Source organism: Gouania willdenowi, chromosome 6, assembly GCF_900634775.1.
Source record: "Gouania willdenowi chromosome 6, fGouWil2.1, whole genome shotgun sequence".
NCBI classification, from domain to species: Eukaryota; Metazoa; Chordata; class Actinopteri; order Blenniiformes; family Gobiesocidae; genus Gouania; species Gouania willdenowi.
In genome coordinates, this window is record NC_041049.1 from 58,116,467 (window position 1) to 58,137,409 (window position 20,943).

Below are 20,943 nucleotides of genomic sequence, written 5' to 3' on the forward strand. Positions count from 1 at the left end.
CTATGAGTTTATTGACAAAAGTAACTCATTTAAAAAAAAAAAAAAAAATCGTTAGTTTTAATCGGTTAAGTGTTTATCGGTTAACCATGAGTAGTAGAACCTTTTAAATACTGCGAGCAGAGCTAAAACCTTCCTGCGTCTCGTAGCCATTCAGATCAACTTAACTGGGCTTGGACCAATCGTGTACTGGAGTTTCCAGTCCTGTCTGGTGCCGTTTGACCTGCTTATTGACAAGTCGCGATGTGTCGAGGTTTGTGGAATTCAGCAGACTGTGGATCCACTCGCACCCAGAGATTGTTCACCACTCCTTGTTCTTTTTGTTGCCTCACGAGTAAATAGTGTCTTAAAGGGTCGAACTGCTACGAACAGCATGGTGTGTTTGGATGCATTTTCCTAACAGTGTCACCCATTAGTTATGAAAATAGATTTGGTTGCCAGGATTCCACTACAGATGGTCTGAGTCCCTGGCAGACAGATTACTGCTGATTGCCTTAACTCTGTGTGTGTGACTGTGTGTATTTGTGTTGTATCTCTGTGTGTTTTCTGAATGCTGTAGCTTTGTGTGTGTGTGTGTGTCCTGAGCTAACTGATTGTATTTCAGGGTTTCTGTTTGTCCACTCTTATTTGTTCATCCGTGATTGTTTGTGCACTGTTTTACTGCGCTATTGACATTAATTATATTCTTCAACTGTAAGTGGAGTTCCTAGTAATTGTAGAGGTTGTGTTCAGTTTTTTTTTTTTGTGTTACTTATTGAGTTTTCAATGCAGTGAGGAGTCTGAATAAATGCATCATCACTCACTGAGTTCATAGTCTTTTAAGACTTTGCTCTTCCGAAAGTAAACTTTTTTTAAACAAATACTTAATTTCCAATTTAACTTTTTTTCTCACATCAGCTTGTTTTTGTTATACATAGGTCTGAATTAGTTTTTGTGCATTTATAACTTGCCATTGTTGGAATAAAGTAAGCATTGTGTTTTATTTTGCACATATTTTCCAGTTGTGATCATTTGTTTTTGGTTCATTATGAAGGATTTTAAAGTCATTAAGTATATAAATATCAGAAGATAGCTTAGAAAAGCAATGTTGTCTTGCCTGTGATTTGTAAAGTATGGCATTTTAATGGGTATAGCTTTAGGTTGGTCCTCTCTTGGCACAGGACTCCAATACTGCCTTCCTAAATAAAGTTTCCACATTGCTTCCACCCCCCCACCCTAACCTGAAATCCTCCCCTCCTTACACTTCAGTCATGACTGCTTGGGTAACAAAGGTTATCCTATATCTGATATTTTGTTATTGCCACCAGCAGGTGAGCTAATAATATTACAAAACTATTGTAATTGGGCTTTTTTTAGGCATCCTTTTTATTGATTTATGATAAATTATGAGTAGCCGGTAATTGTAAACGTTCAATGAGAGACCTTAAATTAGGTATAGCAAAAGTATACATAAAATACTGTGTATGTGTGTGTGTGTGTCTGTGTGTGTGTTTGTGTCCCATAATAGTACAAGGTTCTCCAACATTGACCTCTGTGTCTGATCCTGCTGTGGAGGCCTGCCCATTTCATTAGCATGTTGGAGCACTGAGCCTGGCTTTAGAGGCAATATCCCTGTCAGCAGATTAATCTAATACCACAACACACACACAAACACACAGGGGCAGATGCACACTTAATATATGAACACAACACATGGAGATGTGGAGGACAATATGCACCCGAGCTAAAAGAAATACACCAATGCTCGAGGATAAACGTACACACTTTCGTTGCCTTTTAGAGCTGATGTTCTGCTCACGGAGACATGTGCATTAATGCAAGGACGCACCTAATGACTCGACTCGCCAACGACCTACTTTCCCTAACGCCCGCTTTGCTTTTTTGGCAACAGTATGAAAGCCGAAATTAGGGCGAAACACCGTCAGAGAGTAGTGGCGGCCTGCAGAAGATGAATGCCGTCAGTGCATTCATTCATCCCTATACGCACTCCCTTCAGCACTTACTTAAATGACTTCCTTACTTCCTGACTTATTAGCATATAAACACAACAGGAGCTTGTGTGTTCGAAGAGTGATTTAAACGAAATACTAAAGAACCTAAAAAATACAGCATACATTTCGAAATACATATTTGCAGTGAATCACAGTTGAGGTCTTTGTATTGTGATGGTTTTTACTCATCAGCATTATCTCTGGACCAGTGATATTTATACGAAAGAAGATGTTAATCAAAGTCAAAAGGGCTCATTTCTTTTCATGAAAGGAATTTCAACATCTTGGCAACAAAACAACAAAATATTGTTTGATTTAATCAGCTCAACATGATTTCCTCCTCTCTTTCAATGATAACCCTTCAATCCCCCCCTTTTTTTTTTTTTTTTTGATGTTGCTGTGTCTGTGACTCACCAGGTTTTTAACATAAAGTCCTCCTGCTGGTTGCACTGGGTTACTGCACCGCATGCTTAGGAAATGTTTGTGGGAATATTCCTAAAACGCCCTCATGGTTGCGCTGGATAGTGGGAAATTATGAGTCACCTTTGCTGAAGACTAAATCTAGACCTAAATGTTGCTGTTGTTTTTTAATCATAAACCCTTTAAGGTACAGATGTGTAGTGTGAAAATACAACCTTTTATATGCCGAATGACTCACTTTCTTGCATTGTACTATTTGTGAGATCACATGTTGTGTTTAAGCCAATAACGTTATCTGCTCTAAAAGAGAATAATTGTCTACATTTGAGAGGAAAATGGACTTTTTAAAAAAAAAAAAAAAAAAAAAAAAATTATATACACAATAAAACAGGCTTCCAACCACTCCCCCATACATTCATTCCACAATCATCCACACATTCATAGAAAATGAGTGCAAAGCAAACAAAAAAAAACATATCATAAGGAAAAATCAAATATGAATAATGCTAATCAAAAATCTATAAACAAAATACAACACAATTAGCAAAAACATTGATAACAACAAATGGCACACCTTTAAGAAAGTACACCTAATAACTATATCTCTAACTCAAGTAAGCAGACGTTCCATTTCTTTTCATGCTCAGTTATTCTGTTGTTATTTGTTGCTATAATTGTTTCTAGCATATAGTGATGACAAACTATTCCTAAAGTGTTTTATACATAAATTTAGTGCAGTTTTAGTTTTAAAAATACACATTTTACCCAGCAGAATAATCATATTCAATAAGTGCGTAAAGCTTCCACATGTGGACAAAAATGAAACGGATGCATCAGGTCGTCCTCCTCATAACCTGCTACAGGGATCATTTTCTATCTGCCATTTGAACAGAGATTTTTTTTTGTTGCTATAATTTAGTAAAATATTTCTATTGTAGTTTTATAAATTTAGTAATCTTTCCACAAAAGTGGATCATTAAATTCACCCTCCCTAAACAGGCAGGTTGTGTAGGAAAAAAAAGTATTTAGTAGTTCCAAGTATATATTATTTTATTTATCTTAACACCTTAGTATTAGGTAACTTAGTATTACCTTAATATTTGACATTGATTCGCTGATGGTTTATTCTGTTTTTGTGAATGTCTTCTATTTATCAACATTATTATTATTGCATCCCCATTTTTACAAAGATTGACATTAAAACAGACTATTGTGTCAAATTTCTAATGTGGTTTCAACTTGTCAAAAATATTTAGGTTTTAATTTCCTTTAAGGCTGGAAATGTTTAATTCATGTGACTGTCAAAGCTCCAAAGCTGCACTTACAGACCGATGGAGGCATGACGACACATTTCATCCTTTGATAAGGGGTCAAAAAAAGAAGGCAAAACTAATCCTAATCCTCTTCCTATTTTAGGATGGGACAAGCACTCCTACGGTTACCACGGCGATGACGGCCACTCCTTCTGCTCCTCCGGGACCGGCCACCCGTACGGCCCGACATTCACCACAGGCGACGTCATCGGCTGCTGCGTCAACCTCATCAACAACACCTGCTTTTATACCAAAAATGGCATCAGTTTAGGTTGGGAAGCATGCCGCCATGGGTATTCGCTGAATGTGCGGACTTAAACTCATCTTTAAACTAAATGTTATTATGTTTCTGATTCTTAGGTGTAGCCTTCACAGACCTCCCAGTAAGTATTTACATACCTTTAACTATGGATATTTTTTTTTCTCTCTGTCATTTTTTGAAGCTGGGCTTCTCTCACTCTAACTTCACTCTCCTCGACTAGTTTTATTTTATCTTGGGTTGGCAATGGCTAACTATGATTACTGTTCACTGCACTGTAACTGTAATGTGTGTATTCTTAAAGCAGAACTAAGTAACTTGCGCTTAGCGGCTCCCCCTAAAGGTTCCTTTTGGTTATGTCACTGTCGTAAACACTCCGCACCCCCCGCCGCCTGCCCCACCGCACATCTACATGCGCACTTTTGCTCTGCCAAGACGGTAGAGGAAGGATAACGCAAAGAAATGTCTGAAGACGTTCCCCAAGTGGATTCGTGTTTGAGCCCTCTGTCGATCCGATTCCTGTTTTTTTCCCCTCCCCTCCTCGGACAAAGGTCTTCTCTGCCTTTTTTTTTTTTTGCTGCTCCGCCATGATATAAGTTTGATAAAATTGAATTTGTAAACAACCGTGAGCAGCCACGAGGCTGGTGATAGTCTAGCATTAGTGTGTATCGGGCTGTCGTAAAGCAGTACGTCTTGTCGCGGGAACGAGAACAGAGCTGCGAAACTGGTACCGACTTAGGCAGGAAAGTTGGAAGTCTGGTTTTCTGGCCAGAGACAGCAGGGGGCGATGAAACCCCCCAATCGCCCCATTAACACTTGTATTACCCTCACAGGGACTACGAGAAGGATTTATTAAGGTGAAAAAGTTACTTAGTTCTGCTTTAACATTTAAACTTACTATAATTTGCATCGATTTCCGACCTAACCAGAATTATTTCATTCTGATTTGCGGAAAAACATAGCAAAACCTAATAATTTTTACAGTAATGTTGGATAAATTGAATCAAGAGAATTTGTCCATTTATTAAAAACAACCTTTACAAAATGATCTTTACTGTATGTGTATCTTATTTATGTGAAGTATGAAGGTGTGGGGCTGTTTTTACTGTGTTTGTGTTTTTTGTTTGTTTGCATACATATAGTATGAAGTGTTTCAGGGAATCATCGGGCACAACCAGTTGATCTGAAACCTTTTCTTGCCCTGACATCTTCTAGCCCAACCTTTACCCCACCGTGGGCCTCCAGACCCCCGGTGAGATTGTAGACGCTAACTTCGGCCAGCAGCCGTTCGTCTTCGACATTGAAGACTACATGAGCGAATGGCGGGCCAAAATTCACGGCATGATCGCTCGCTTCCCAATCGGTGATAGGCTCGGGGAGTGGCAGGCTGTTCTGCAGAAGTAAGACTCACAAACAGTTCTCAACACACACACTCAAACACACTGGGGTTAGAGTTGGATGCAAGGGTGCTAATCAAATAACAAGGCTCACCCATGACCTACTTTCTCTCTTTAACTTTTTGTCTGTAAATGCTACAGTTGAGGTGAACTCTGACAGGGGCGACGGCTGACTGAAGCTCGATGTTGAGGGATTCATAAATTCAAGTGATGCGCAGCAAAGTCTGGGAGCGATGGGTGGGAGGGTGATGGATGGTGTGAAACTACAAAAGAAAATCACAGGGTTGAATCAGTGCATTGAAAGTGAAACTGTTTTGATTTGTCAAAGCTTAAAACCACATTTGATTTCTTTAATACTCATCTGAAGAACTGATACAATTTTTGGTGTGTTTCTTTGTGCCTTTCGAGTTCCACGTGTCCAGAAAGTTATGAAAATATTTTTTTTAGCTTTTGCAGATAATAACTTGATCACCCTTCTCTAAAAAATGGGATGCACACCAATGCAGATTGTTTTCTTACTATAGACGATGCTTTAAACAGTATTTTTCTTGAAGACTAATAGCTGAACAAAATGGTGGAAATGTCTATATGTCAAAGTTTAAAAAAGAAAACTTTTATATAATGAACTCATTTGTTGTTTTTTTTTCCCAAACACTCTGTGGAAGGTAATTGTTTAATGCCAAGTGAGAAATTGCCTTTGTTTTTATGCCTATGTTTGCTTTGTAAATTATTTCAAAACCAACTGTTCTTGATTGTCCGTGCTACTTGAAAACCACTTCCAACAATCGCAACAAATTGCTCCTCACTGTTTTAAACGAGCCCCCTTTGTGTCCAGTATGGTTTCCAGTTACCTTGTGCATCATGGGTACTGTGCTACAGCGACTTCCTTTGCGCGAGCCACACAGACCATGATACAAGAGGACCAGACTTCTATAAAGAACAGACAGAGTGAGTCCTCGAAACACTGTTTTTCACTTTTAATGAAGATTCCTTTAGGCTACTCTATAACAAGCCTTTAAAGCCTGCTTTCCTTTAATTAATGTCCAAGTGTTGTTGTTGAATGTTTCTCAGGAATACAGAAGTTGGTGCTAGCAGGACGAGTGGGTGAAGCCATAGAAGCCACACAGCAGCTTTACCCGGGCCTGTTAGAACGCAACCCCAACCTACTATTTGTGTTGAAGTAAGTTAGCTTTTTGGAGAATATAAAAAATCCACGCCATCATAATGTCTGTAAGGCCACAACAGTTGGACCGAAGTCAAATTAAAAGTATGGAGGACAATTAAAGTGTCTTTTGGATGAAAAATACTCTCGTCACTAGCGGATATAGGCTTACTGAAGGACGTCATACCCTCCTATATGGATGTAACATTCAGAAAATGGTCAGTACACGTAGGGGTGTCCCAATCCGATATTGATATCGATCTGATGTTCTTATTGTTTATGATGTGCTAACTTATATCACTTCATATGGACGTGATGTTTTAATTCATTTGCATTTTTTATAATTTGGAAACAAAAGTACACGTCATTATTAGAGTTGTCCCAATCCGATATCGATATCGGTTCGATATCAGCCAGAAAACGAATATCAGATTTTATTGGATTACAGCTAAAATCTCTGATATATAATATATATATATATATATATATATATATATATATATATATATATATATATATATATATATATATATATATTGTAAAATACTGTAGATATTATGTTGAAGGTTAAAATGTATGTAACCAATTGGTTAATAATAAATGAGTCCGTTTTTCTCATACCTCCTGTTGCTGACTATTGTTCTCTGTTTGAGTAACATCACATGATCAAACCTTTTCTAACATTCCACACTACAAAATAAGTAATTAAAGTACGTATGATTCGTGCTGATATTGCATTGGATCGATATCGGCCTTCATAACTAAAGACATAGAATGGAGGGCAGTCTTTGAGCCCACTCCAATAGATGATTTTCTGATAAAAATACAAACAGGTAATGTGGGGAAATCAATGGTTAATTTTACCATGCATTTCCAAGCATGACTTCAAATAGCAAATTACATACAAAGGAGAAGTGGGAATCTGAAATGAATGTAGATATACCTAAAGAGGTATATGTATTTGTGCCTGAAATATGCTCAGTTCTGCTATTATTAAAATACGATGGTTACTATCTGTTAATCACAACACAATATGGATACAGCTGTAGAATTTTAGAAAATATAATACCAGTTGTCTACTTTGTAAAAAAAAAAAGTATGATATCTCCTTAACGCCACAATGGGCTTTCCTCAAGGTGTCGTCAGTTTGTGGAGATGGTAAACGGCACAGACAGCGAGGTTCGCTGTTTGGCAATCCGGTCCCCAAAGTCCCAGGACAGTTATCCCGGCTCGCCCAACCTCAGCCCCCGTCACGGAGCCAGCAACCCTCACCTGCACACCGGAGGTACCAAAACACAGCAGATACTCAGAAGGAAAACGTTCATTTCTTACTTAAACAACTAACTTCTTTCTTACCTCCATCCAGGGACGGAAAGCCCCACCTGCAGTAACGGGGTGACCCCTCTGAAGTCAAAGAACCGCAGCAGCATCAAGTATCCCAGTGCATCCTCCTCTGCCTCCTCCTCCACCTCTTCTTCCCCTTCCTCCATCAACTACTCCGAGTCTAACTCTTCAGACTCCACCAAGAGTCAACCACGCAGTGCCAACAGCACCCAGGAAACCAGGTGGGAAACACTGGGCAGGCTGTTTCTCTGCTTAGTCTGTGTGTGGACTTAGAATTCTCTACATGTGGTGTTAGATTCTACCACACATTTAATGATTAATCAGCTACTGAGGAATGTTTAACTTAATAAAAACTAAAACTAAATTATAAGCACTGATAGGGCTGCTCGATTATAGAAAAAAATAATAATCACAATTATTCAAACGATCATTTGTCAACCAAAAAGTTAGTTATTTTTGTACAAAACAATGTAAAATACACTACCGGTCAAAAGTTTTAGAACACCACACTTTTTCCAATATTTTGCTGAAAATTATTCAGTTTATTGTGTCATTGCGCTCTGAAATGAAAGCACAGAACAAATAAGAAATTTGAGTTGAAAAAGAAATAATGGAATCAATTTGTAGACCAAAATGTATTCTAAACTTTTGACACATCAAAGTAGTCACCTTTGACAGATATAACAGCAGAACACACTCTAGCACCAGCTTTCAAGGATGATTCAACCTTCTTTGTTGCAGAGCAGCTTTAAATTGTTAACCCACTTCGTGTTCCCTGAAAAAGGCCTATTTGTGTATTTTTGAAATGTACAATTATTTTCAGTTTTGGGTCACCAAACCTTTTTTTTTAACCTCTGGCTGTTCAGTACTTACCTTTGTACCATTTCAAGCCATTCATTGGACTTGCACAACTTGAATTGCAATAAATAACTGGAAAAAGTAGGGTGATCTAAAACTTTTGACCGTTAGTGTATATTCTTTAAACATATATAAAATTCTTTAAACACTAAAATTAAATATGTTCACTTTGGCACAAAACAAAACACTTCCTGCATGTGATGCAGCAACAACTTTCCTCATGTAGCTTTAGCTTTGAGATTTAGCAAATAAAATATATGTATAATTGAAAAAAGGAGAAGAAAAAAAACCAAACATATATATATATATACTGTATATGTATTAAATAATCGTTTTTCTCGATTATGCTATAGACAATTGTAGCCCTGAAATGATTTGTTGCTTAAACCAATTAAGAAAATGTGTGAATAAAAAATTAAAGTCGATGCATGGTTTAATTAATGTTACCGTAGCCGCTGGGTCTGACCTTCACTCCTCAGCTCACTGTGCTCCCCCTGACTGATTTTCTTGAAGCACCGCTGCCCTTACTTCTGCTATTAAACCATTGCATAATTACACAAAGAGGCATGGAGCAGTCAGCTGAGCTCAGTCAGCTCAGCATGCGCTAAAACATCGCTACAAGCCCTGCGCACTGTTGCAGCCAAAAATTGTGAAATTTAGGTTGGGTACTTTTTAAGTCAAAAGTGAAAATTTTATTGAATTTTTTTTTTCTTGAAGTTGTGGCAAAACTTTTGTTTCACCTTGTGGTGTGTGTTTTCACTCTGGTTGTTTATGTAGGCAAGGTTGCTTAATCTGCCTTTATTTAAGTGCTAATTATTTAAAATGTGAAAATGTTTTATATTATTATTATAGTTCTTTTAAGTTTATTTGGTTTTTGTGTCACTTAAAACTGTCAGTTATGGAATGAGATCAAGACGCATAAAGATTGCACGAAGAGTGCGATTTCTCTTAATATTTGTTTACTAAAAGAATTGTTTACTGTAGCCCTAGTACTGGAATATTGTGTTTATAAGTTCGATTTTTACTGAATATCCTGAAAAATTTAATAACAAAAAAGCTTCTCTGATTAGGTTCAAAACATGGATTACAACAATCTTGCAAATCAGAAGGTGTTACTTTAATTATTTTAATTTTTTTGCATTATGATATTTAAAATAATTTTTATATCAACAGTTTGTTGTATTTTCTTTTAATAATAACTATTTTTCATTTATTTAGTTTTTAGTTTTTTTAAATTCTTGCCTAATAATAATACCTGTGTTTCTTTCTGTGTGTTGTTTACTCTTGTGTGTGAATAGTGACAGTGAGATGGAGATCGAAGCGGAGCACTACAGCAACGGCGTAGTCGATGGCTCGTCAGCACGGATCATGAATGGCACGTACAAACACGAAGAGATCCTCCAGCCTGATGACAACAGCGTCGGCAACGGTGTTTTAGGTACACGCACACCAAACCCTGCATTTTTACACATACGGCCTGGGCTATAAGCAGAAGGGTCAGATTGACGAGCAATAATTTATCAAATTAGGTGTTGTGTGGGAAATAGAAACGGTTAAAAATAGAAAAAGTGGTTCAGTAAAGGATATTTTCCTGTGTCAATGGGACAATAATTGGACATTCCAAGGTAGTGGCCCTAAAAATAAACATGAGTTTCAAACAGGTTGAAAAGGTTGGGTGTAGGGCTCAACGATTAATTGCATTTGCGATATTATCACGATATCATAAAATGCAATTTTCTAATTGCAAAGGCTGCAATTTTTGTTTTTTTTTTCTTGTCCCGTCTTGTACTGTCCTGTTCAGTTCACAGAGTGTTTAAGAAGTGCACTCCACATGTTTACATGTTTACATGAAACGTGATGTTAGATATGTTGAAGAGGTAAAGCCACAGATTTGTTTGCTTTATTGTTGTAATCTGTGCTTTAAAATGTATATTTTATATTTATTTAATGTTTAAATAAATCTTAAATTGTTTATTATGAAACAGATTGATTTATTGCTTGACAAGAGGCCCTTGAAAAAATAATGGCATATTCAATCGCAATATTGAGGGGAAAAAAAAATCTCAATTTGATTATCTTCTAAAGCCCTAGTTGGGTGCCATTACATATAACAAAAGGGGGTCATTTATAACCAAAAAAAAAAGAATCTATAATTGGTCATATTGCCATGTCACGTGTAGATATCTAAATAAAACGCAGGAGATTGATTAAATAAAAAATTAAAACCCCATCTTTGACATTTACCCTCAGCCTACTACCTTCCTACTTGTTTGAGAATCCCAGCACTCAGGGCTTCACATTGGCCCCTTTTTATTTCGGGAGGAAAAATACCAGCCTATCCCTCTATCCTTCTTTGTATTCAGATTTTAGTCTCAGTGCACTGGAGCCTTTCCCAGCCAACACTGTGAAAATCTGGAACAAACCCTGACAGGCTGTTGATTCTCCACAGAGATAAACATCATAAAGGCAGCCACAGCGCTCAGTATCTGACCTGGTGTCCCATGTTTGTGGGTTTAAAGAGGAAACAAATAATGTAAACTCTATACAGTAAGACTTTGTCCAAACATTGGGTCTGGAAATGGAAAGGAGTGAGGTGGTGAGGGAGTGACTGCACTGATTATCCTCCGGCTGCGCGGTCGAGTTGTTTAAGCCCTCACCCTCGGTGAACTCTGCGTGCACATGTTTGTGTTTGTGGTCAGCAGATGAGGAGTGCAGCAATGGCAGACAGCTCTGTGGTGGGAACCAGGCGGCCACGGAAAGGATGATCCAGTTTGGACGGGAGCTGCAGGCGCTCAATGAGCAGCTCTGCCGCGAGTACGGCAAGAACGCCGCGCATAAGAAGATGTTACAGGTACTTTGTCTCACCCAGTGTTCCCACAGGGGAACGTACAGGACAACAAATCCAATATCCTTTTTTATTTTAAAAGAATATGTTAAGCAAATATATTTCCTTACGTTTGTCATATTTATTTATGACAGGTGCAAGTCAAAGAAGTCTTCAATATGAGTTTGCTTTCCTCAGTCTTGTCAGTTGTGATGACACATAGGTTTTTTTTTTTTGCTCCATAAACAAAACATTTACAGATAATCATTGTTCCCATAATTCTTTAAAATGTTCGAATAAAAATAACTAACCATTTACCATGTTATTTTTTATTATCAATTCATTTTAGACTACCTATGAACCCTGACAAACTTCTACAGCCCAGTTTTTCGACAGTGTTTTTCAACCGTGGGGTCGGGACCCCATGTGGGATTATCTAGAATTAAAATCGGGTCATCTGAAATGTGTAGTAATTTGGTAAAAAAGAAGAAAAATCTTAAGTAAAAATGGATTAAACTTCTATTAAAATACAAATATATATATATTATTTTTTAAATACACATCACACACAATAAAATGTTCTCAAAAAAAAATCTAGTTAAAATAAAATGTAGTATAAAAATATCTGAGGTGGCGCACTAATCCTGGCTATTCTGTATTTGTAACACGTCAATAAACGTGATCAAAAACTAATTCTTGAAAAGAAAAAAGTGTCACATTTGTGATATCAAAATTGTGGTCACTAAAAAGGTTTGGAACCTCTGCGTTGACTTTAACTGTTGGAACTAGACTTTGTTGTAGTCGCACACAACATTAATCATCAGTTATGAAAAATAAATGATGACTAAACTGAATATAATTGCAACTTAGAGCCATGAATGATTTTCTTCATTCCTTCATGTTTATTATTAGTGTGCAGTTTCTACTGCTCAAACAGTCGAGCCTTGTAGTTTTGTAGCTCCAAATGAAGTGCAGATAATAGTCCGGTGTGTTGTGTTCACAAAGAGCCTTCTGTGTGTGTGTGTGTGTGTGTAGGATGCATTCAGTCTACTGGCGTACTCCGACCCGTGGAATTGCCCTGTGGGGCAGCAGTTAGACCCTACGCAGAGAGAGTCGCTCTGCTCCGCACTCAACAGCGCCATACTGGGTAATTTACATACTCTGCTGCTTACATTCACAGCTCATGCTCAGTTGATCCCAGTGTGTGACAGAAAGTTCAACCCAACACCACATATACAAAACAAAAGGCATCACATTGAGGGTGATAAACAGCGATGAAAGGCTGAAAACCATTTTTATACTTCATGTACATTGCACTAATAGTGTCCCGAGTACAGTGTTTCTCAACTGGGGGTACGCGATGGAACTTCCCCTCAGCGAGACAGAGAGGGGAAAATTAACAAATGATAATACTAAATATTAGGGGTGGGGGGAAAAATTCGATTCACATAACAATCGCGATTCTAATCATCCGCAATTCTGAATCGATTCATAAACTTCAAAAATCTATTTTATTTTTTTTTCCCAAGAAAAACTCTGATTCAGAAGATATGCTAGAGTCTTTACACAGGAAATACTGTAAACTGAACATAAAAATACATATTAGTGTTTTCATAAATAGATTCATCATTGGAATCAGTTTATTTAAAATTATCTTATGCAAACTGTATTGGTTTGATGCCATAATTTGCCTTAAAGGTGCAGTCCGCGACTCTCAGATCCCTCTCTCCCCCTCCCTCCCCACTGCTCTCTTGCCCTGCCTCCAAACTTTCCAAAGTCCCTCCCTCAGAGGAGCTAACAAGCTAACGTTAGCCCGACAGCAACATCACAGTAATATAACATGCTCTGTTAAAAGCATATTACTGCAGCGCTTCTCTCTATGTGCACACACCTCAGCAGCAGCAGCAGCAACAACACAGTGTCACTTACAGCAGCTCACACAGAGGCTGCTGAACGCACATGAACAACACATGCACCACAGAATTGTAGTGTAACAATCAAATCAAACATAATGTCAATCAAGCAGCAGTAGTTACCTTTCAAGCAGAAAAGTCACCAATTCCGTCTTCTACTCCAGACCACACACTGTAAAAAAGATGGCGCTCTAGTTCCGGGAAAGGGGCGGGGCCTGTGAGCAACAGCTGTCAGACAGATTGGTTCTTTTTGCACGTTTTTTTTTCATAAACTACTTGTTTGATGTAAAGCTGTCCTTACATAGTGACAGCTTTAGCAAATATGACAAAAAGTCACTTTTATAAGAGTTGCAGACTGCACCTTTAACACGAGAATCGGTTAAAACGAGAATCGATTTTGAATCGAATCGTGACCCTAAGAATCGAATTTAATTGAATCGTGAGACACCCAAAGATTCACATCCCTACTAAATATCATTAGCAACACACAAAACGACAACAAAGACACACAAGATCACTACAAAATGCACAAAATGACAAAGAAACAACTAAAACGACACCAAAAACGCACACAGTGAGAGAGAATAATTTAAATAATACCATCAACACACAAACAACAACAAAAACACATAAAATAAGAGACAAATATATATATTTGGAATACTAGGAAGAAACTACAACAAAAATGGTGGCAAACTGTGCAAAGGAACACAAACTCCTATTTATGCGGTTGTTTATGGGACTCCACATCCCACAATGCAATGCGCAAAAATGTCAACAAATGGAGTGTTTACGGTGCGGATAAAAACTAACTTTTAAGTGGAAATTTCTCTTCGATTTATGAATCCACGAGCCCTACACTATGGATTTGTTGGTAGAGACTATGTTTCCTCTCTGTGCATTGATGCTGACTCCTTTTTCCCTCCTCCAGAGTCCCAAAATCTGCCTAAACATCCTCCGCTGATGTTGGCGCTCGGCCAGGCCACAGCGTGTGTTCAGCTCATGGCTCGAGTCCGCTCCGGTTCCTGCTCCTTCGCCAGAGTAGACAACTTTTTGCACTAGCCCAGATTCAGGTTAGTGTAATATGTATTTCTCTCTGTGCTTGTTGAGTATATTTATATATAGCAGACATGGTCAACTGGCGGCCCGGGGGCCACAGTCTATTTTTTTTGCGGTCCCCAAAGCAAATCCCCCAAATTTATAATTCAAGAAGTTGGAAGGAATATGAAGCCCAACATAGTTACAAGAAGTACAAAAAATGACTCATAAAACATAAAATGACAACAAAGACAGACAGAAAAACCACTTAAACAAACAAAATGACTGCAAAACATCACATTACAGAATAGCAACCCTAACCCCAATTAACAGTTTTTTTTATCTAGTTATGTATGTTTTCTTTTCTTTTCTTATTTTTCTGTTTGTTCTTTTCATTCAATATTCTACTATAGAACATCTGTAATAATAAAAAAATAATAAAAGAAGCTGCTTCCTCCTAGGATAAATAAAATACTTATTCTGATTCTGAAAACCACAACAAAAATACATAAATTGACCCCAAAAATGTACAAATCGACAACAAAAATGCAGAAAAATACACAAAATTACATAAAAATAACAAAAACACACATTATGACCCCAAAGACACACTAAATGACTAAAAACTGACATGATATCAAAACCACAAAGACAAAAAAAACCAAAATTTTCCCCACTTTGTATTAATGTTTTGATTAGTCATTATTCTAAATGATGATATGAAAATTGATCACCAAAGTTAGATGTTTGTGGGTCCCGCTGTGATAGAGTTGCCCATCTCTGCTATAAAATATGCTAATAAGAAGGATGTGAAGAATTGACTGAATGTAGAGGAAAAATGGAAATGATTTAAAATGTTTAGTTTCACCACATGTATTCCTGGCCTGCCCTCATCTATTCCGTGTTTCTTCACAGAGTAATGTTAAGTAGCACTGAGAGAAGTCCAGCTGGTAGTTGTCAAGACGACGGAGGGAAAGCATGTGATTGGTGCGTTTTGCTGTCAAGTCTGAGTCGGCGACACCTGCGAAGGAGAGAAGAAAGAACGCTTCCTTTTCAATTTAGTATTATCAAATAAAGAACTGTGTGACACTCTTTAAAGTTAATTCAATATTATTCTGTTTATCTAGCATTTTCTTTATTATTACCAATTTTTGTGCTCATTCTGGACAACAACAAAAAACCCCAATTGTAATTCCCTGTTTTTTTTTTTTTTTTAAAAAAAGATGATTTCCTCTGCTCTATTGAGTGGACTTTACTCCCAACAATAAGTATTTTCATCCCACGTTGCTGTTCTTGCTCATCATTTTGTCCACTTTGCCCCTCACACCTGTTAGTCACCGTCACATCTGAGCTGGATTACATTATTTTTAATAAGACACACACACACACACACAGAGAGAGAGAGAGAGAGAGAGCGTGCACTCGTAGGCGCATTAATAAGAGGGTCGATCCCAGCGTGACAAACACCTTTCGCTGTGTTGAGGGCATCGTTAATTTTGCTCCGAGATTCAACCAACAACTGAACGAGTTTCAAAACCACTCCAGCGAAAAAAATGAGTGGAAACCTAGTTTTAAAAATACTGAGCAAAATGAGATTTCCAAATGAAATGTCACAGTAAATGAACGTAAGCTGACAGAAGGAATTATTCTTTGAACGTTAGGTGTAAGAGAGTTATGATGATGATGATGATGATGATGATGAGGGGAATACGTTGAATGATATTAATAAACAAATAGTTGTTTCACTGTTTACTATAACAACCACAGCATCAACCGTGACTGGCTGCAGAAGGCAGAGCTCAGCATGTGTAATTATTAGACCATTAACCAGGTTGGATTCAGCTCCTCGTCACTTTTCTCCAGTTTAATTAGTGTTCAGAGATTAGTTTTTTAAAAAAAAACCCTTTGAATACAACTCAAAGTGGCTCTGAGCTCAGTGTGAAGTGCGAGTGATGCTCAAAACACATTATGAAGCAAATCATGAGACGAATTTACGTTAATGGAATTATGCTTTATGTGAAAGATTTTTTTTTTTTTTTAATATAATTTCATCCAAAGAATGCAACGAAAGCCATTGATCGTAAAGATGAAAGCAGACAAAATCTCCCTAACATGTTGTGAGCTCTGTTTCTCAGCTTTGACTGGTTTTTATTCACATTCAGGTGTGATCGGACGTCATTCACCTTCATAGCGTGTTTTCCATGATGTCCAACTTTAGGAAACACACAATTTATAAAGATATCGATCAGTGACTGTCAGGGTTGGGGTCAATTACACTTTTTAGTTACAATTGAATGTTCAATTACAATGAAACTATGATTACAGTGACCAGCTTTTTTTTTTCCCTCAATCACAATTAAATTACAAATATTTTCTATCCTCAGGAAGTCAATTACAACTAAGTTCTCAAATACAACTAAGTTCTCAATTACAATTCATCTCAATTACTGAGCCTGAAATAAATAACCTAATAAAAGTTAACCTTCCTTTTGTGTTAGCTTTCTGTTAGCATTTCTGATGACAATGGGTCCAAAATCAGCTGTAAAATACACTAAAAGCAAATATATATCATCTAATTTATTTCCTATCTATTGGTTACCTTGTTAGGCTTTATAAACAATGAAAATATACGCTTTAATATTTTGGTGTGGTTTGTTGGAGCCTTTGTTGTGTCAGTATACCCCTAGATTTATTGGTTTTTTAAATGTTAAAACGTGATATGAAACATTTTAATAATGAACTACATATGTGTAGAAATGTAATTATAATTGACAATTTTTTAATAGTTTTCATGGCAATTACAAAGGGAATTAACTGAACTCAATTACAATTCAATTATGATTACGACAGCAACAGTTAACAATTATAGTTCAATCATAATTGTAATGAATTATCAATTACGCGATTACAATAATAATTGACCCCAACCCTGGCGCCTTTATTGTTTCTGAAACAGGAAGTTGAAGTTGGGATTAAATGAACCTGACTTGTACCTTTAATTTCACCTTCACATTGGGTGCAGGTTTGTTTTATGAATGAAGGGGTTTAATAATTTGAACAAATATTATCAGTTTTCTCTTTCACCCTCTTTTTAATGTGTGCGCGTCTCAGTTTGGACGAAGGAGGATAGTGGGCTTTGGTTTAAGATTTAATGGATGACACACACCTGACATGCTTAACCCCCCCCCCCACCCCTCAGTGCTGTTAAACACACACCTCCCCTTCCTCTAATCCCTACGTCAACACCACTGAGACTGAGTCAGACTTTCTTTTCTAGAGGAAGTGGATTTGATTGATGGTCAATGACGAGTTGTGCCCAATGGACTTTTGTCATGACTTTTATTTTGTTGAAATTTTGAGTTCCCACAAAAAACTGATTAAAATGTAAAAAAAAAAGGGAGATGAGTTACCCTCTACTTAGCATGACTTTTGAAACATTTAAAAATGATATTTAAAAAAAAAAAAAAAAAAAAAGTGAAAAATAACAAATATTAAAAAAATATGTAATGGAAATGTGTTTCAAAAGACATATTGTATTCTGTTTAAATATAACAGAATTATTTTTATTAAAATACAGCCATATGTTGATGTTTGGTGTCTTTATTTGTGTGTGATGTATTGTTTGAACACAGTATACATCTGTGCATTTTTAAAGCTTTTTCTGAGCCTTTGTTTGCTTATGATTTCCTCATTATGGTGACAAATATACAGTGTTTCTATATGTTCCAACCTAACATAGAACACAACTTTGGGCCTGTACAAGGTAAACAATTTATTTTTATTGTGAACATTTGAAAACAAAATGTACCAGGCATTTCTAACGCCCATCTCATCTTTGTCGTTATACACAGAGAATAAAAGCTGAAATCTCAGTTTTTGTAAAATATGCATAACATATTTTTGAAAAGCATGCATTTTTTTTTCTTTTTACATTTATTTATCTGGTTTTATGTTTGAAAAACAAATCTTTCAAATTTTATTGATTAAAAACAACATTTAAGCCCATTTTCTATTTAGCAGAATGATCACATGACAAAGGTACAAAAGCAAAGAAGGGGAATTACTGATGGATTGCATTGCTGACATTCAGACCAGTTTAATAAATAACAACCAATAATTCAATTATGAACTAAAATAATATTTTTCCCCAGTCATGGTCTTTGTTTCTTCTTCATTTTAAATTGTACTTTCTCCATATGTAGATAATGTATGTTATGTAATAGCCTTTTTTTTTTATATAGATATAATCTTGCGGTCAAAGAAGATTCAATTTGATACAAATGCTTTCAAACATATCTAATGACTTTATTTCTACTGCATTGGTTCACATTCCCGTACCCCTTTAGACCTTTACCCTGAAGCCATGTGACCCCATACTCCTGCACACTTAAAAACATAATAATGTAATACATTGTATCCCTAGTGTGAATTTGTCTCTGAATTTAACCAATCATGTTGAGGAATAATATATGATCAAATAAAAATCTTCTTGTTCAGAATTATCGCTCAAATTGAGTTTTCAGTGAAAAACAATCTTCTTTATTTTTGGAAAAAAAGAAATCTAGCAAACATTTGTTGGTTAATCATATAACAGTAATAAAACATATTCATCACCCTGAAACTGTGAAACACACTCACTATAACTTCTAAAATGGGCCAAATGCAGAGTGGTGTATGTAATGCTAAAAGGAAAGTTTAATGAGCAAAATGTGTCACAAAAAGAGACAAAATGTAGGGGAAAAAGGAAACAAGTGGTATTTATTGGGCAAAGTGACCAAAGAAAATTAAAGAAAGGACTACAATTGGATAAAAGTGTCAAAAAGAACTTGCAAAAATGGACAAAAAGTAGGGAAAAAAAAGGTATTTAATGGCAAAAGTCTCAAACAAACAAAAAAGTCAAAACATTTTGAAAAGGAGAAAACCTTTAATAATGTAGTGGGCCCCCTACCCGTACCCCACTTAAAGAATCTAGGTTGATAGGTAAATGTTGCTTGTAAATGCTTATAAATTTTCTATAAATAAACTACAAAACAATTTTACTTCTAATTTTGAGAATTAAGATATGAGACCCACATTCTTATTTCATCATTTTTAAAGGAAGTTAAGGTTCTGACAATAAACAAATGAAATAATAATACTTTAAAAAAAAAGCTTTAAAATGTGTTTGAATAATGTTTATTGTTTTTTTTGTGCTACCATTCTGCCTGGTTGGTCAGTGTTTCAGTGTTTGGACAGCAGGGGGCAGCATGGAGCTGCTGGTGAATTCATCAGCGTCAACAATTCCAAGAGAAATCAACAAATATTCATGTTTGGTCCTGCAGTAGTAACACGTACCTTACCTTTAAAAACAACACCTGGAGACACAACATGATCAGATCTTAGATTAAACCTTTCTCTCCTAACACAAAGTTTATAACAATCTTATTCAGGTAATTCTATACTGATTATTGAATATTTTTTTATTAAACATAAAAACAAGTGGATATAAGGCAGATTAAAGACACAACTTCCACAATAAACAAAATATGCAGTGTTGCCTGTCCACTTGAATATTTGGTTATAAGCCTGATGAATTTGCAATGCTTTTTTATTCATTCAATCAGTCAATAATTCCACAAAAAATATGGAACAAGACATCAGTTAAAGGTAAAAAAAAAAAAAAAAAAAAAATCCATTGATACTTTTGACACATGGTTAATAAGACTTAATGGAAAACGTCCATCAGAGCACTAATAGGTAGGCACATTCACATCATTGGTCCATTTGGAGTCTCCCATTAAATTAATTGAGGGGAAAATCAATGCACCCAGTGTGTGTGTGTGTGTGTGTGTGTGTGTATTTGAGGGGGTGCACAAACCTCACTCGTTATGAGCACTATTCTATTTTGCAGCTAAACACCAGTAAGTAAGGAACCATCATCTTCTCTGTGCATGTATGTATATATATATATATATATATATATTAGGGGTGGGACTATAGACAGCTTACCATATGATAGGCAATAACGGGCTCACGATAAATTGATTTTTGGAAGAAAGAAAAAAGGCCAAATAATATATATATATACAGTATATACATCATATTGCAGTTGGAAAAATAAGCTTGCTTTAATTTGATTTTGACTCTAGGAATGGTTATGACCTTATCAACTTAGTAAGAATATAATGAAATAAAATGACCAATAACTTACATAGCCTAATTATTTTCCGTTTTAATTGACAAAAAGTGCCCAATAAAATGCCAAAAAACTGAGAATAACAACCAAATCATGTAAAAAAAAAAAAAAGATGAACTTTTAATAACAAGATTTTACAACATTAACTAGAATAGTCTATACATCCCAGATTTAATACAAGGACATGTTCTTTTCCAACAATATTAGCATGTCTAAAATGTTTTCCCCTTTTCATTTTCAACGTGTAGTTTC

General features: G+C 36.3%; 1 protein-coding gene across 1 annotated transcript in view; it reads left to right on the forward strand.

Annotated features, from left to right (window-relative positions):
* The window catches only part of ranbp10 (RAN binding protein 10), a 47,254-nt gene extending 30,850 nt beyond the window's left edge, over positions 1–16,404 (forward strand). Inside the window, exons 4-15 of the mRNA XM_028450336.1 lie at positions 3,825–3,992; positions 4,082–4,104; positions 5,196–5,380; positions 6,213–6,325; positions 6,449–6,557; positions 7,676–7,824; positions 7,906–8,104; positions 10,040–10,179; positions 11,444–11,592; positions 12,601–12,712; positions 14,410–14,551; positions 15,432–16,404. Of these exons, the coding sequence (XP_028306137.1) occupies positions 3,825–3,992; positions 4,082–4,104; positions 5,196–5,380; positions 6,213–6,325; positions 6,449–6,557; positions 7,676–7,824; positions 7,906–8,104; positions 10,040–10,179; positions 11,444–11,592; positions 12,601–12,712; positions 14,410–14,540 (1,478 nt within the window). The 3' untranslated portion in view covers positions 14,541–14,551; positions 15,432–16,404. The remainder of the gene's footprint in view (positions 1–3,824; positions 3,993–4,081; positions 4,105–5,195; positions 5,381–6,212; positions 6,326–6,448; positions 6,558–7,675; positions 7,825–7,905; positions 8,105–10,039; positions 10,180–11,443; positions 11,593–12,600; positions 12,713–14,409; positions 14,552–15,431) is intronic.
* The last annotated feature ends 4,539 nt before the right edge of the window (positions 16,405–20,943 follow it).